The sequence below is a fragment of the Trachurus trachurus genome (genome assembly GCF_905171665.1).
Source record: "Trachurus trachurus genome assembly, chromosome: 23".
Taxonomy (NCBI): Eukaryota; Metazoa; Chordata; class Actinopteri; order Carangiformes; family Carangidae; genus Trachurus; species Trachurus trachurus.
This window is the reverse complement of record NC_139912.1, coordinates 23728268-23743919: the sequence shown is the minus strand read 5'-3', so window position 1 is coordinate 23743919 and position 15652 is coordinate 23728268. Positions and strand designations below refer to the sequence as shown.

The following is a 15652-nucleotide window of genomic DNA, read 5'->3' as shown; positions in this document are numbered from 1 at the left end:
CTTCAGAGGCTGCAGTTGAACACCGATTGCGTCATAGTGGCGTGACTCGGTTCCAATTGGTGGATTCCTCCTAACTTTACCTATCCCAGGATTCATTGCACACTGGTAATGAAAGCAAACTTGCGACAGAGCTCAAGCATTCAGCTGAATGGAACATTCATGGTTGCCTTAAAATCTCTCAAGTTGGGGCGTTGTGTGGGACAGTGGGTTGAGCAGGCGCCCCATATGAAGAGGCTGTAGTCCTCACTGCCCTTTACTGCATGTCACCCCCCCCCCCCTCTCTGCCTCCCCATTTCCTGTCTCTCTCAACTATGCTATCAAATAAAGGCAAAAAAAAAGAAAATCTCTCAAGTTTGGTAAAAAGAAAAAGTTACATATTGTAAATGTTGTGAGGTGATGTAAACCAGAACTCCTCCATAGGTTTAACATCACATTTGGGTTCAGTCTTCACAGTCCACAAAGGCCTTTTCTATCTTCTGACAATCAGCAGCCGTTCAGCTTAAAGGGATAGTTCAACATTATGGCAAATTGGCCCATTGCCATAATCCCTATAGTTTTAGGAGTAGGTTCGTTACCCTAAATTGTCGGTGCAAGCTATTTTTAGAACGGCGGAGCAGAGCCATGAGCTGCTCAGAGCTACGCTACAGAGGCTAATGGGATTTCTTGGTTTCCCTCATCAAATACACAATCCAACAACTCCACAACGCTCTGGTGGACAAGTTGTGACCTGCACATATGAGATAATTATGGAATGTTACCTGACGAAGTTGTTTTCAAGGTAAATTCATGTGAAACCGCTGATTTCGGGGGCAGTTTTTCATCAAGCAGTCTCTGTATTTGCCTCTACAACAACTCAGTCTCATAACGTTGTGTTATTATCTCATAGTGTGGTGAATGTGCAGGGCACAACTTGTCCACCAGAGCGTTTTGGAGTTGTTGGATTGTGTATTTGATGAGTTTGATGAGGGAAACCAAGAAATCCCATTAGCCTCCGTAGTGTAGCTCTGAGCAGCTTGCGGCTCTGCTCCGCCGTTCTAAAAATAGCTTGCACCGACAATTAAAGGTAACAAACCTACTCCGAACACAGGGACTATGGCAATGGGCCAATTTGCCAAAATGTTGAACTATAGCTTTAAAGTTGGAGTCATACTCTCATCTCCTGTGTGTTGCATGACGCCGTATCATCTATATGAAGCTCAAAGGTCTGACTCCCTCTCTCTCTTTGCCTCTCTATGTCTCTCTCCCTGTGGCAGGCCGGCTCCCAAGGCTTCGTCAGAGCAGGGCGGCAGCAGCAGCACTGACAAGAAGGAACGTCCCATGAGCACCATGAGCGAGGCCTCAAACTACACGGGCGGCTCCGACTACAGCACCTTCCCCGGCAGCCCGTCCACCACCGTCACCACGGGCACCACCACCACCTCCACCTCCTCCACACGGGTCAGTCTCCATCCACTTAACGCTGATATGCTCAAAACAAAGCTCTGTGGAGATGAGAAACTTAATCACTGCTCTAAATCAGGGTGCAGGATAATTAAAGTGATCCGTGTGGTCATGACCTCGTTCTTATACAATAAAGTTCCATTTACATAACATCTTCAGCAGATAGTGGTAAGGAGGACAAGGCTGGCATTAGGAAGGAGGAAAGGGTGGACAGATGGGGTTGACTAAACACATGGGGACAATTGTTTGTTTCTGCGACTATGTTTATTATTTTAAATGGACAATGCTGATCTGGTATGCTCCCACTGGTTTTTCATCAGAGGGTGGGGACAAACAACGTATATGGTTGTTAAGCCTGCTTACTTGAAGCACAATGATGTTGATGTGATGACATTGTTATTATTATTTTTTTTTTGTTAAAGGGACAACGAGGAGTTTCTCCATCGGCAGAACGAGAAATTCCGCGACAATAAAAAGTCTCATGTTAATGTGGATGAATCTACGTTACCCACACTTGTTAATGGGCCCATTTTCGATAAATATATCATTTTGTCTCTATCGTTATTTTGTTATTATTAGTGGTGGTGGAAACGCTGGTCGAGCCGACCAGCGTTTCTTTACTTTCGGTTTCGTGGCGAGTCATGAGAATAACGCCGCCGAATCGCCGTTTATGGTGGGAACTACGACGGTATCTGATCGTCTTCCAACCTCTGACTTTAATTAATGATGAATGAAAACATGAGTCTGTCTTGCGCCGGTCAAACAATTTCACGGTGTGCGGAGGCTCATAAATGTAGTGTGAAAACACTTCACTTTTCCAAAACTCCTCGTTGTCCCTTTAAATCTGCAGAAAAGTAAGAGCAAGTTCGATGTGTGTCCAACACCCACCTGTTATTTTTACCTCCAGTCAACCCACATTGACAACACACACTATGTTGGATGCACTTTTTGTTTTGCATCATCTTCTTTAAGCTGTCTGTCTTAAAGTGGGATCATTTAAATGCAGCACATCCCGACTGCTTAATTTGACACGTGTAGCAGATAAGAGAAGTTAAATGATGTGCCAGATGTGATATAATTAGCTTCCATTGGGTGATAGAGGAGTTATTGATGCAGTGGGGGTGTGGTTGGACCCACAACCTGAAGTCTCTGCTGATTATGTGACAGTTTAGCTCAGAATTTGGAGGAATTTATAACAGAATATAGCAAACAAATGGTGTTCTAGTCTTTATATAGAGCTATGCTAACCACTGTAGCCTTAGATTTAAAGAACCTAAAAGATATAGTTCTTATAGACAAAAGGAGCAGCATCTGAGGCTCAACAAGTTTTTCCTGACATTGTTTTACACCCATTGTACAGAGCTCTGTATTTATAACTGGGGGAATGAATGGAAGTGATGCACACCAACATAAACCATCAGTGAGGCCACTAACGCCCCGGGAGGAGTTGATTTGTTGTTTCAATAACTCTGCAGGTTCCACCTCAGAACATTTAGAAACGCGCTGAGTTGTCACTGGCGCTCACTGACTTCCCTGGAACGGGTCAGCGCGCTGTTAGATTGAACACCGGTCCCATTTATAAATGCTTAATAAACACACAAACAGACAGGAAATAAATATGCACGGGTGGATCAAATCAGAAGCTGGGTGCCTTCATGAATAACTAATGCTCCACTTCTGCTTACACTGGTCTAAAGAAAGTGTAACAGCGCATAGCTTCATGTATTCATGAGAAGTCATTATTCATGACCGAGCTGTGTGGGTCCAGCTCTGTGACTCGCTGGAGAAACATTTTAAAAAGAGCAACACAGCAACAACACAGTGTTTTTAACATATTTTACAGTGTAAATAGTGCCGCCAAACAAAACAGAGTCGCAGAGAACTAGTTCAAATACATTTACAGTTTGATGAAGATGTACATGTAGGTCTTGATGCTACAGTTATTTTTTATTTCTTTTTGACAATCAGTTGTGTTTGGCTCCTTCACATGTCAAAAAATCAGGTCTGCAGTAGAAGTGGACAAACCTGCTGAAACCGAGTTTTTGACCAAAACCCCGTACAGCACCCTTTGCACAAATAGGTACACCATCCAATCTGACCTGAAAAACAAGACAGGATGGGTTTGCTTATCTTAATCTAGAGCTACAGCAGCCTAAATCTAAAGCTTGACGCATTTTACTTCAGTTTAGGCTGCATTTCATACTGCTAAACACATTCAGCCAATAAATAGGCCTACATTTCCCTTAGAACCATTTCTTCCAATGCAGCAAAAACAGGAGACCTAAGCATTCACTAAAGGATAAAACAAACCAACCAACCAGATATAAAATATCCAGGTGGAAGAAAAAGATATGGAATCAAGTGGATGAGTGAAAAAATGTTATGATGTGAAAACAAAGGAAAATCTGCAGTGCACTGATGGGAAAGAAGATGCAAACTTATACATTCACAACAGACAACATATACAATGCACAACTGGACTCAAATCATGGTTGTCAGCAGGTTTGGCTACTGCTCATAGGGAGCATAGCAGGAGAAGGCAAGAGGGACTGTCACACTGAGAGAGAATGTATTATCCGTTAGGGAAGAGTTGTGTGGAAGAGGAAAGTTCAGAGGTCACCAAAATATCTGGAAATCTCATTCTAATCGAAACAACATGTTGACTGAATATGCTTCAGCGATGATTTCATCTTGTTTGCATTAAATTTAGACTTATTCACAAGATCCCGCTGTCTTTGTGCTATTGACTGACATAAAAGAGAATTTCATGCTACACTGCGGCAGCTTTCAGTAAGTGAGCCTTGATGTATGGGCGATGTGGAATATGCTGTGTTTAATGAGCTGAATACATCTGCTTCTCTTGTTGCTTTTTATAGGTGCTGCTGCTGTTTCTGCACACAGGCTTTTTCTTTTCACAGGCGATGTACACAACACTTGTCGTGTCAGATTGGTGTGTGGAGATCAGGGGAGAAACAGCTGCAATAGCGGTTTCTTCTTTCTGCTTTAAAAAAAATAAGGGCTGTTATGTTTCTTCATAAAGGTTGAAAAATTGTTCTTTGTGCCTTGGTGATTCATTTATGTGCATTTTTTATATCTGCGATGTAAATGAGCTGAATTTAATATATATGTGTAAGACGTTCTCTCGTTTATCACCCCACAGCCCTCTAGGTCTTCCAAAAAAGTTCACAACTTTGGCAAAAGGTCCAACTCCATCAAGAGGAACCCCAACGCCCCAGTGGTCAAGAGCAACTGGCTTTACAAACAGGTACAGAAGCAAGGCATTATGGGTGTGGAATTGAGAGTGGATCTCAAAGGAAATGTTAATATTAATTAGTAGTAGTAGGAGGATTACTCACCACCATTGTTTTAGTTTTTTTAGCAAGCTGGATCACACATACACAGTCTGTTTTCAGGAACTGAGTCTTTAAACCAGCCGACAGACCTTCTGTGACTTGTGATGTCACAAAACAGTCACTAAGCCCCACCCACCTGTACCCACCATCAAACATAGAGTGCCTAAGCGGAAGCAGGAAGTAACGGTCACCATGGGACCTCAACTCGGAAAAAGTCTCTATGTAAGTGAACGGGAAAGTTTTAATTTGTGATCCGATTGAATTGTGCCATTAGAAAAAATATGACCTCTGCCTGTTTAAAACATCACGTTTCATGCAGAGAAATCAGCAGATTGTTGTAAAACTATTGTAGAATAAAATTCCGAAGAATCCGAAACCAGAAAGACTACAAGTCGCGTAGGTGACGTCACACACCAAATGCCGCCCTTTCCCGTGTCAGTTGGTGACGTATTTTTTGTGGGACACAGATCTGTAGTCCGTAGTGCGTCTTCACACAAAATACATTCTTCTGTTGCCGTTTTACGATAAACTGCTGATTTTTTTCGGATGAAACGTGATGTTTTAAACAGGTAGAGGTCATATTTTTTCCTCATGGCACAATTCAAACAGATCACAAAATAAAACTTCACTCCCGTTCACTTACATGGAGACTTTTTCCGAGTTGAGGTCCCATGGTGACCGTTACTTCCTGCTTCCCTTTAGGCTTTCTATTTGCAAGATTTGAGTGTGTTTTGCCTGAAATCTGCTCTATCTTTATTATTTATCTTTATTCAGAAAACAGTCAGCCAGTTAGAGGAGATGTTCAGTCTCTCTTCTGATTGGCTGACACCAACCTGAGCTCCATAAAGAAGCATTAGAGAGGAGATGCAAAATGACACTTAAGTTTAAATCAGCTAACTTAAGAGGCTAACAGCTAACAGCTAACAGCTCAGCATCAGGCAGAGTGAATGGAACCTATCAGACGGTGTAAAGGTCAGTAGTCTTATACTTTCAACATCAAAAAGCATTAGAATCAAGGCGCTTTCACAGTCCCTGTGGAAACGGGAGCATCCTGTTTGTTGTTAGCTAACCTAGTTTGAGGTTCGGCTACTTTCTCTCATTAGTTTTCAGTCCACTCGCTGCAGGTTGAGTGCTTCTTCTCACCTCACACGGGGTCAGTTTTTCAATTTGTCTGTGGACCTCTGACCCCCCTGAAGACAGCTTCATCCAGCACTGTCCAGCTTCCAGACCCCATTACCAGCCCCTGCTCCTCCGCTCGCTGCATTCACACCCAGACAAGAATTGATTCACTTCTCTTCCCTATAGACCTGTCTGTCACTCACACAAGAAATGTCAACAGTGTTTGGCCAAAAAAAAAGCCAAACCTCGGGATCCGTGGCCGGAGGTGACTCGGCCGTGAGGAACGAGTCAAACTTGTGACGGCGGCTGCTGCGGCTGCACCACGTTAGTGAGGGAGGGGGGGGAAAAACGAAGCGCAGCAGCACTGTAGAGAACAAAGCACAGACCTTCGCCCCGAGCGCCACAGAGGCAAATTTGTCAGCGCGTTATGAAGAGATAAAACAAAGCAATTTGTCTCAGAGGAGGAGATAGAAGCTGGTTAATAGAAGCAGCCAGAGGGAGAGAGAGGGGGGTGTCAAGAGGAGGGGGGAGAGGGAGATCAAACAAGAACACACTGCGTATGAGTGTATGTCTGTCACTGTGTGTGTGTCTGACAGAGGGATGATGATGATGTCTTGTTCTCCATAATTACCACACTGCTTTTTGACCCCTGCAGGACAGCACAGGTATGAAGCTGTGGAAGAAGAGGTGGTTCGTCCTGTCTGACATGTGCCTCTTCTACTATCGAGGTGAACACACACACACACACACACACACACACACACACACACACACACACACACACTCTGAAGTGACTCAGCATCAGTCGTTACATCTTATTCAGGTGAAGGTTAAGTACAGAGCTCTCTATCATCCCAGGCTTTTATTCTGAAACAACGTACCAGGAGAGGAGAGGCAGACACACACATGCTGTCCTGGCATTAACACGCATACAAAATAACAGAGAGCCAATCAAAACAACCCGTTTGGACATTTACGTTGAAACATCACCTCACTAACACACTTTAAAGGGATAGTTCACCCAAAATTCAAATTTCACTCATTATCTACTCACCCTCATGTCAACTAAGAGCTGGGAGAATTTTCAGAGTCCTCCGTTCCTTCTCTGAGTTACGGGGGGGTCCGCGCAGCAGTATTTGTCCATATAATCGTTGTGAATGGATCAAAAGACACACCAAAAAACATCCAAATACCTCCATACTGCTCGTCTGTAATGTCCCTCTTGTATTGAAGCCCCAACATGAGAAATTGTTCTGAAAAAAATTAAATGAGTCTATATTTTAAGCTTGTTTGTAGCGGAAGCTCCCAGTGTCTCGGTTCACTGCTCTTCCTGTGACCGGCGGAACAATTTCTCATGTCGGGGCTTCAATACAAGAGGGACATTACAGACGAGCAGCATGGAGGTATTTGGATGTTTTTTGGTGTGTCTTTTTGGACGAAGAAAGTTGGTGTCCATTGACAACCATTAGCCTATATGGACAAATACTGCTGCGCGGACCCCCCGTAACTCAGAGAAGGAACGGAGGACTAGATGATGAGTGAAATTTGAATTTTGGGTGAACTATCCCTTTAAGTTGTTTTCTCTTCTCAGTAGTCACAAGCTGTATGTTTAATGCAGCATTTAAAACACCAAAAGATTTGGCTGTAGTTAGAACATACCAAATACATCAGGTTTAATTCATGGAAAATGACTCACAAGCCAGAATCGGAATAAGGCCATTGATCAAAACCAAAATATAGGCCCCTTATCCAATAGGATCCCTAGATTATTTTAGTTCTTTTTCAGTGGTGTTTACTGTATCACCAATACAAACTGATAATTTGACATTAAATATTTGCCACATAGTGAATCTGCAGTTGTATGTGTGACAAGATACAAGCGGAAGAAAATGAGAAAATATGTTGTGAATTGAGCATCAGGGGCTCGGTTCCACAAGCCAATCAGGAACAGTGTAGCAGGGTAAAACCAGATTTCACCAGGTCAACAGTAGCTGTCCCCGCTCTCACCCACTGTCCTACCGCCCATACTGCACTCATTTAGAGCTTTTCATTTGCAAAAGCTCATCTGTTCCTCCTTCGTGTCTCCTACACCCTTGAGAGAGATTTTTCCATCTCCATAAATTGACAAATTAGCCGCTCCCAGAGCGCAATCAGGAGCTGCTTTCATGACAAACCCAGGGGAGAATTGGATGTTTATTGGCTTAGCCAGGCAGAGACGAGAGAGAGGAGGCGTCCTCTGGAAGGACAATGACGTGCTCGGCTCTCCCATAATAACCTTTTCTTTTTCATTTTTCTGGGGCTTGCTCTATCATTTTCTTCTAAGTACCTTCTGCCACTCAGGTTGGGAGGTTTTCTGCAGAGTTTGGACCTGTTGTACTTGGTGTGTGAGCGAGGGCGATAAGCATCCATCCTGGTACAAGGATTTATTACCAGAGTGAGGCGACACAGCGGTGATTACGGTTGTCATGTCAACACCTACAGCAGATTATCAAAATGCGTGGATGTACAACATCCCCATCATCCTCAATGAGCTGGGAAGAGTGCCAAAATGTTTCATTTAAAGGAATGTACTGTTATTTAACTCAACTAAGCTGTTACATTGTCCAATTTACTCAAGTACAAATAAAATTAAATCAAAACTAAAAAGTAAAGTAAGTAAATTAATAAAGTATACTATAAGAGTCAGGTGTGAGAGTTAAGATCATCCTTTAAAGGGGATACACAAAGCATGACCAAGGTTTATGAGATGAACATCTTTTTATCATTTGTGTGATCTGTGGTCAGTTTATAACCTGCAGTCGGTCCAGATCAGCGTGCTGTCAGTTTAGAAGTTGAGCCACATGTCACATAAATGTGTTTTAGCCTCTCAATCACTGAAAAAAAAATCCAATAGCAGTTTAAGTGAATGTGATTTTCTGTTTCTTTATCTTGTCGTCAAACAGCTGTTTGCTTTTGAGCTACATTTTCTCAGCTGTCTCGTACCAAATCCAAATCCACATGATCCAAACCCTTTAAATAACACACTAGTGTAGCATCACACCACTAAGAGTGGTAAACGTATGTATGGATTGTGATCTAAAGATTAAATCCAGTGTTACACTATCACAGTATTTACTAAACAGAAGCATCCTGCTGGAGTCCACTCTCATATCCCAGATCAGATCCTGGTTCAGACTTGTACACATTGATTTGACAAGTTGTCCGCTCCAATCTGCTCTGTTCTCTTACTGAGTTTTACACTTTGCTCTCAGAACCTCTGGTAAGAAGATGAGGTGATATTCCTCCATGGCAGGCAGTTAAAAGATAAATCAGGTTGTTTTTAACTGTGAAAGATGTAAAGCAACCCGACCCGAGTCCAGTCCAGTCCCGGAATAAAAATACCGAGTTATAAAATGAGCGTAATAATAGTGGAAGCTTTAATCCGAGTTCAGTCACAGTGTGCCGTGTGGATGTGGACACATCGGGAGCAGATCTGAACAGCCTCTGTGAACTCGCCCAAGAACCTTGAGATGTCAGTTGTTCTAAAAAAGCTTTCTAAAAAGAAAACACCCCCTCACGCTGCTGCAGTGTATATACCTCTTACTCATTCTCTCGCTTTCTCGCTCATTTTCTGGCTGCGTGTGCTCTGTATCTCAATAATTCAGCAGCAGGGACGGGGCCGGAGGAGACGCAGCTCTCCGTGCAGGCTGGGCTAAAACAAACACACAGCGCGCCGCTGGCTGGAGGCTCTGTAGGTTTTTGCTGCAGTTGGTGCAGCGGCCGTGTTTCCGCCTTAGAGTTTGTATCTCAGCGCCGAGGTGATCTAATGATGCTGCAGCCGTCTCTCCCATCCCATCATCAGCATCACATCCATGTTAGCAGACGTGTTCCATGTGTAAATACATATTTACACGCTCAGAGGAGTCTTTGTGCTTTGCAGTTGGAGATGAGAGAAATATAAGAGAACAGGATGAGTGTTTTTAGTGTGTGTGTGTGTGTGTGTGTGTAGGAGGGAGACAAACCAGATCATAGTTCACACAGGAGGCAGACGGAGCTCAAAGGGCGTCCAATCATTTCTCTCTCTGTGTGCGGAGGTCTGATAAGCCTCCGTACGTCTCGCTCCGTCCTGGTTTGTTAGTCGTTCATCACACTGTCGACCAGATGAAGATGAAGTTAGACCTCCGTGTTCTAAGACCAGACTTGACAACATGCACCGAGCCCTGAGGAGAAGGCTGGAGGCCTTTTCTTCCTCCACACATAAACACCGTCATTGGTTCTCCATCATCAGTTACCTTCAGTGGTGGACAGTAACGGAGTCAATTTACTTGAGTACTGTACTTAAGTACATATCCAGAGGATTTGTACTTTACTTGAGTATTAGATTTCTTTGGTACTTATTACTCTACTTGAATACATTTCCAAGACAAATATTTTTACTTTTACTCGAGTTCATTTCTAGGAAGGCTGAGAAGTACTCCTCATTTTCAGGTCTGCTCTTCCCCTAACCCCTAAAAGCAGCACATCAGTGCAGCTGCTTTCAAAGAGTTAATTCTCAGAAACAAGAGTAAAAGCTCCTTAAATTCATTTAGAAAAAATTATAGTCATTCATTGATGTGAAAAATAAGAAATTTACTCTTACTCTTACTCTTACTTAAAGTAAATTTTAAAGCATGTACTTTTGGATACTTAAAGGTGCCATATGTAAGAATGTGGCCAAAAACGGTTACTGCAGTCAAATTCAAAACACAGCGATCTCATTTTTTCTCCCAGCCGTAGCAGCAGCTCAGTGGACCAGACCGGAGGCTGAAATGCCACTGACGCCGCCGTGACTGGGAGAGAGGGCTAGGTGGTGCAACATGTAAACACATAAATTCAAAACATAAACATGATTTGCAGTCAGCAAAAAAAGATTTTTAATGCGAATACTCTGGCTGTACTATTGTTGTTGGTGAGTTCATCATGTTATATGAACATTATTCCTGAGTCTCTGTGACATATTAGGAGGATTTTACAGCCAGTTGCTTTAGATTTCTTACATACTGTACCTTTAAGTACCTTTAAAAGCAAGTACTTTTTTACTCTTACTGGAGTAACATCTCGACTGAGCTACTTTTACTTGTAACAGAGTCAATTTTGACGAGTAGTATTTGTACTCTTACTCAAGTACTGGGGTGGAGTACTCTGTCCATCTCTGTCAGTTACCTTCTCATAGAACGAGCCGTTTGTGTCAGTATAGTATGTTAGTAATCCAGAGGCACAGGAACAGTGGGTGGTAAAGACTAATATATTAGGGGAAGTGCAGCTATAGTAGTCAGCACTGATGAGATGAAAACTGCTACAGTAAGTGCTTCAGTGTGGGCGGAGTATCCATTTATAAACATAATAGCCTGAAAAAGATTTAAATAAGACTGAAATATGAACTCTTTAAGTAAATTGTAACTGCACTGTTAGCTCCTTGAATTCCTGACATTCACTCATATTCCTACAAGTGCTTTTGACGGACACCCTTGGGTTGCCGTGGCTCCCGTGTCTTACAGCTCCTCCAGGTGAGGAGCAGAGTAACACTGAGTTGTAAACCTGCAGCTCTCCGCTCAACAGTTGTGATTCCACAGAGCTCCCTCCAAGCACAGCACCTTCTCCCGCCATTTTTAATAATGGTCTTTGATGTGTCTCTAACTGAAATAAACAAATTAAAATCTATCAGCCTCATAGATCTCCTCATGCACCGTCTGTCTATCTGCACATCAAGGAACCCCACGCTCTGTTTTTAGTGTGATTAGAAAAGTTCACAAGTTCAAAACCAAACTTCAAACTAAAGATGAATATTTTATTCTGCTTTTTACTCTCACACTGAGCCATAGCCGAATGTGAAACATGTGATTTGTAACTTTGTGATTCCTGACTGTTCTCTGTCTTTGCTGCAGATGAGAAGGAGGACAGCATCCTGGGAAGCATCCTGCTGCCCAGCTTCCACATCTCCATGTTGTCAGTGGACGACCACATCAGCAGGAAATATGCCTTCAAGGTAAAGCATCGCAGAGGTCAAAGGTTACATCCACCAGCGCTCGCTGGCTCTTTAATTAGTGGTAGTGATGATAATTTTTGTTTCTCCGTCAAGACTCAGGATAAAAAAGTTTATTTAAGTGATATTATTCATAAAGTTGAGCATGTTCTGAATTCTTTTTAGCGACTTAAAGGAAGAGGTCAATGCTTTGGGGAATAAGCTTATTTAATTTTTGTTTAATTGCTGGAGATGGAAATCAAGTTTATAATTTGTGTTAAAGGGATAGTTCACCCTATAATGATATTTCGCTCATTATCTACTCACCCTCATGTTGACTAAGGGCTGGAAGAATTATCAGAGTCCACCGTCCATTCTCTTAGTTACAGGGGGTCTCGGCGTAGCAGTGAATTTCAATGCAACGGTTGCAAAGGGACACCGGAGCTCTTCGTAAAAAAACACACACAAAAAAACATCCAAATACCTCCATGATGCTCGTATGTAATGTCCGTCTTGTGCTGAAGCCCCAAATTGCGTAATTGTCCCGAAAAAAAATTAAATAAGTCTATATTTTAAGCTTGTTTGTAGCGGAAGCTTCTCGTCTTCTTCTTCTTCTCCTCTTCCTGGTCCATCCAAATATCGCGTGATTCGCAGTAATCGCAATGACGCCGGCGCAAATCACGCGATATTTGGACGGACCAGGAATAGGAGAAGAAGAAGAAGACGAGAAGCTTCCGCTACAAACAAGCTTAAAATATAGACTTATTTAATTTTTTTTCGGGACAATTACGCAATTTGGGGCTTCAGCACAAGACGGACATTACATACGAGCATCATGGAGGTATTTGGATGTTTTTTTGTGTGTGTTTTTTTACGAAGAGCTCCGGTGTCCCTTTGCAACCGTTGCATTGAAATTCACTGCTACGCCGAGACCCCCTGTAACTCAGAGAAGGGACGGTGGACTCTGAAAATTCTTCCAGCCCTTAGTCAACATGAGGGTGAGTAGATAATGAGCGAAATATCATTCTAGGGTGAACTATCCCTTTAAACACATAACTGGAGTCAGGTCGGGGGTTAACGTGGCTCTGTCCAGATGAAGAAATGCCTCCAGGGTTTGGATAGGAGTGTTTTCTGGTGTCATGTCAGTGGTGATTATCGCTCTTGAAGGTGAAAGTAAAGATCCTCTTCAGAGAAAAGAGGGGAGACACATTGTCACATTTCCACGCCATCTCTCAGGCGTTTGGAGCTTTGCACTCAGTTGTTTGCAGGAGAAAAAATGACAGGGATAAGTTGTGTCAAGGACAGGGCCGTTGTATAGGGGAGAAAGGTGATGATAATTCTAGGGGCCCAGCGGGGCCCACAAAAAACCCCAGTAGTCTAATGTTTGTATGACTGATTTATTCTGCATAAGACCCTGATTAATACTCATAGTAATGTCTCAAGGAAATTTAAATCGAATGCAACTGGACTTGGTTATTTGTTTTTAACCGAGTCCAGTTGCATTCGATTTAAATTTCCTTGAGATAACTATGACCTGGACAAATGAGAATATTCACAGGCTTACTTATAGTAATGCTGCATTAGCAATTATTCAAAACAAAGTAGTAGACATACATAGTCTAAGAAAAAAAAAACTGGAAAAGTTAGGGGGTAGGGGCCCACTTTAGTATTCTTTAAGGGGGCCCAGAATTCCTAGCAACGGCCCTGGTCAAGGAGGAAAACAGAGAAGTTCGAAACCCGGCCCCTTCCTCATCTCTGCACAGCTGCACAGACAAATCTGACAGATTGTTGAAAGTTACAGAGATTGCTGGACACAGACCCCCCCCCCCTCCCCCTCCAACGCTGGGAAAAGACGTGATGGCACTGAGCCACTCACCAAACACCACTGATGGAGCTGACTGCAGCCTTTAAACACTAGATAACACATATTATATCTGTCAAATCGCTGCACAAATGTGTGGTTATGTGCATTTTTCTGCTGCTTCTTGAGCAGGAGTTGCCAGATACATTCAATGAGTACAAATTGCTGTTTGTATAAAGGCACAATATAACAGGTGTTCCCTGAATGCCTCTCATGCGGCCAATCAGTGTGCACACACATCATCAAGGGGCCCCATGTAGGGGGGGTTAGGGACAGCAGCAGTGTCTTCAGAGCTGGTTGAATAGGATTTATAGTTGTCACTGCCTAATGTGCCAATATGAGTGAACATCAGGGGCCCCGTTGGCCTTGGGGGGCCCCAGGAACTTGGTTTTCCAGCTGACACCTCTATAACAAGACAGGGATGGTTTAATCACTACACTAAAATAATTCCATCATTACCTTATAAGGCAGATCACATTATTTGTTCACACTGCTCTCACCCAGGCTAGCTGTTTCAGTTGTTATGCTAAGCTAAGCTAACTGCAGCCCAACACCAGTTCTGTGCTGAACAGGTTTTGCAAAACGTGTCAATGCTCCTTCAAGGTGAATATTTACTTAAAGGGATAGTTCAACATATTGGCAGATTCTCCTATTGCCATAATCCCTGTAGTCAAAGGAGTTGGTTTATTACCTTTAATTATCGGTGCAAGGTATTTTTGAGATCTGCGGGGCAGAGACACAAGCTACTGTACTCGGGGAACACAATGGAGGTGAACAGTACAGGTTCCCTGTCCCTAAAAACTCATCAAATACACAATCTAACAACTTCAAAACTTGTGGAGAAGTTGTGACCTGCACATTCACCACGCTGTGAGATAATTATGTAACATTATGAGACGGAGTTGTTTTGAAGGCAAATGCATAGCCGGAACTACATTCCAGACACGGCTGCTGGGCGGAGTGATTCGCTGTGTTCGCATACAGTAGCAGTTCCCGTCTCTGCCCTGCAGATTTTAAAACAACATGCACCGATAATTAAAGGTAATGAACCAACTACTATGACTATGGGAATTATGGCAATGTGCCAATTTGCCAAAATGTTGAACTATCCCTTTAACTAGATGCTTAGTTTGCATCATGAAAAATAAAGACTTGATGATGGGAGCTTTTGTACAGCGCCGCGTCACTACACACACAATATAAAACAAACAACCAAACAGAAAGTTGTTAGTCAGTTGTTATTCTCACGCACACAGTTTTATCTTTGCCGAAAGGTGCATTAAAGACTTCCACGCTGAGACTCACACAGAGGCAGAGTACACAGTCATTCTGTACACAAACACACTGCTCTGCCAGCTGAATGATATAAAGACCGCAAGCTGGGATCTCAAGGTCACTCACGATCCAAGGCTGCTTCTCAAACTGCTGTTTTATCTCCCCCTCTCTCTGTGTATGTGTGTGTGTGTGTGTGTGTGTGTTTCTCCGTTACCAGGCCACCCACCCCAACATGCGGACATATTATTTCTGCACTGACACAGCCAAAGAGATGGAGTGCTGGATGAAAGTCATGACGGATGCTGCCCTGGTCCACACTGAGCCAGTCAGAAGGTCGGTGCTCACCACACACACACACACAGATCACGCTGATTCCCATCAGGAATAACACGGCACCCACTATGTAAATGCTGAGATGTTGAATCTTATCACCACCACTGGAGGAGGATGAGGTGTGGAGCCTCAGTGCGCCCACAGCAGAGGGTGGTCCCCATTAGCAATTTAGACGTGTTAAAAAAAAGAAATTAAATTAAAGATGCGAATGAATAATGCATAAAGTTAGCATCATAATATTTAATATTTAAAAAAGTTTTAAAAAGGCTCATCTTTCTTCATTCATCACTA

At 42.9% G+C, this 15652-nt stretch overlaps 1 protein-coding gene across 1 annotated transcript in view; it reads left to right on the top strand.

The window, feature by feature from the left end:
* LOC311006879 (pleckstrin homology domain-containing family A member 5-like) overlaps window positions 1-15652 on the top strand; it is a 257951-nt gene that overhangs the window by 196278 nt on the left and 46021 nt on the right. The window contains 5 exon segments of the mRNA XM_083999886.1: window positions 1254-1437; window positions 4601-4705; window positions 6568-6640; window positions 11816-11916; window positions 15246-15361. Of these exon segments, the coding sequence (XP_083856012.1) occupies window positions 1254-1437; window positions 4601-4705; window positions 6568-6640; window positions 11816-11916; window positions 15246-15361 (579 nt within the window).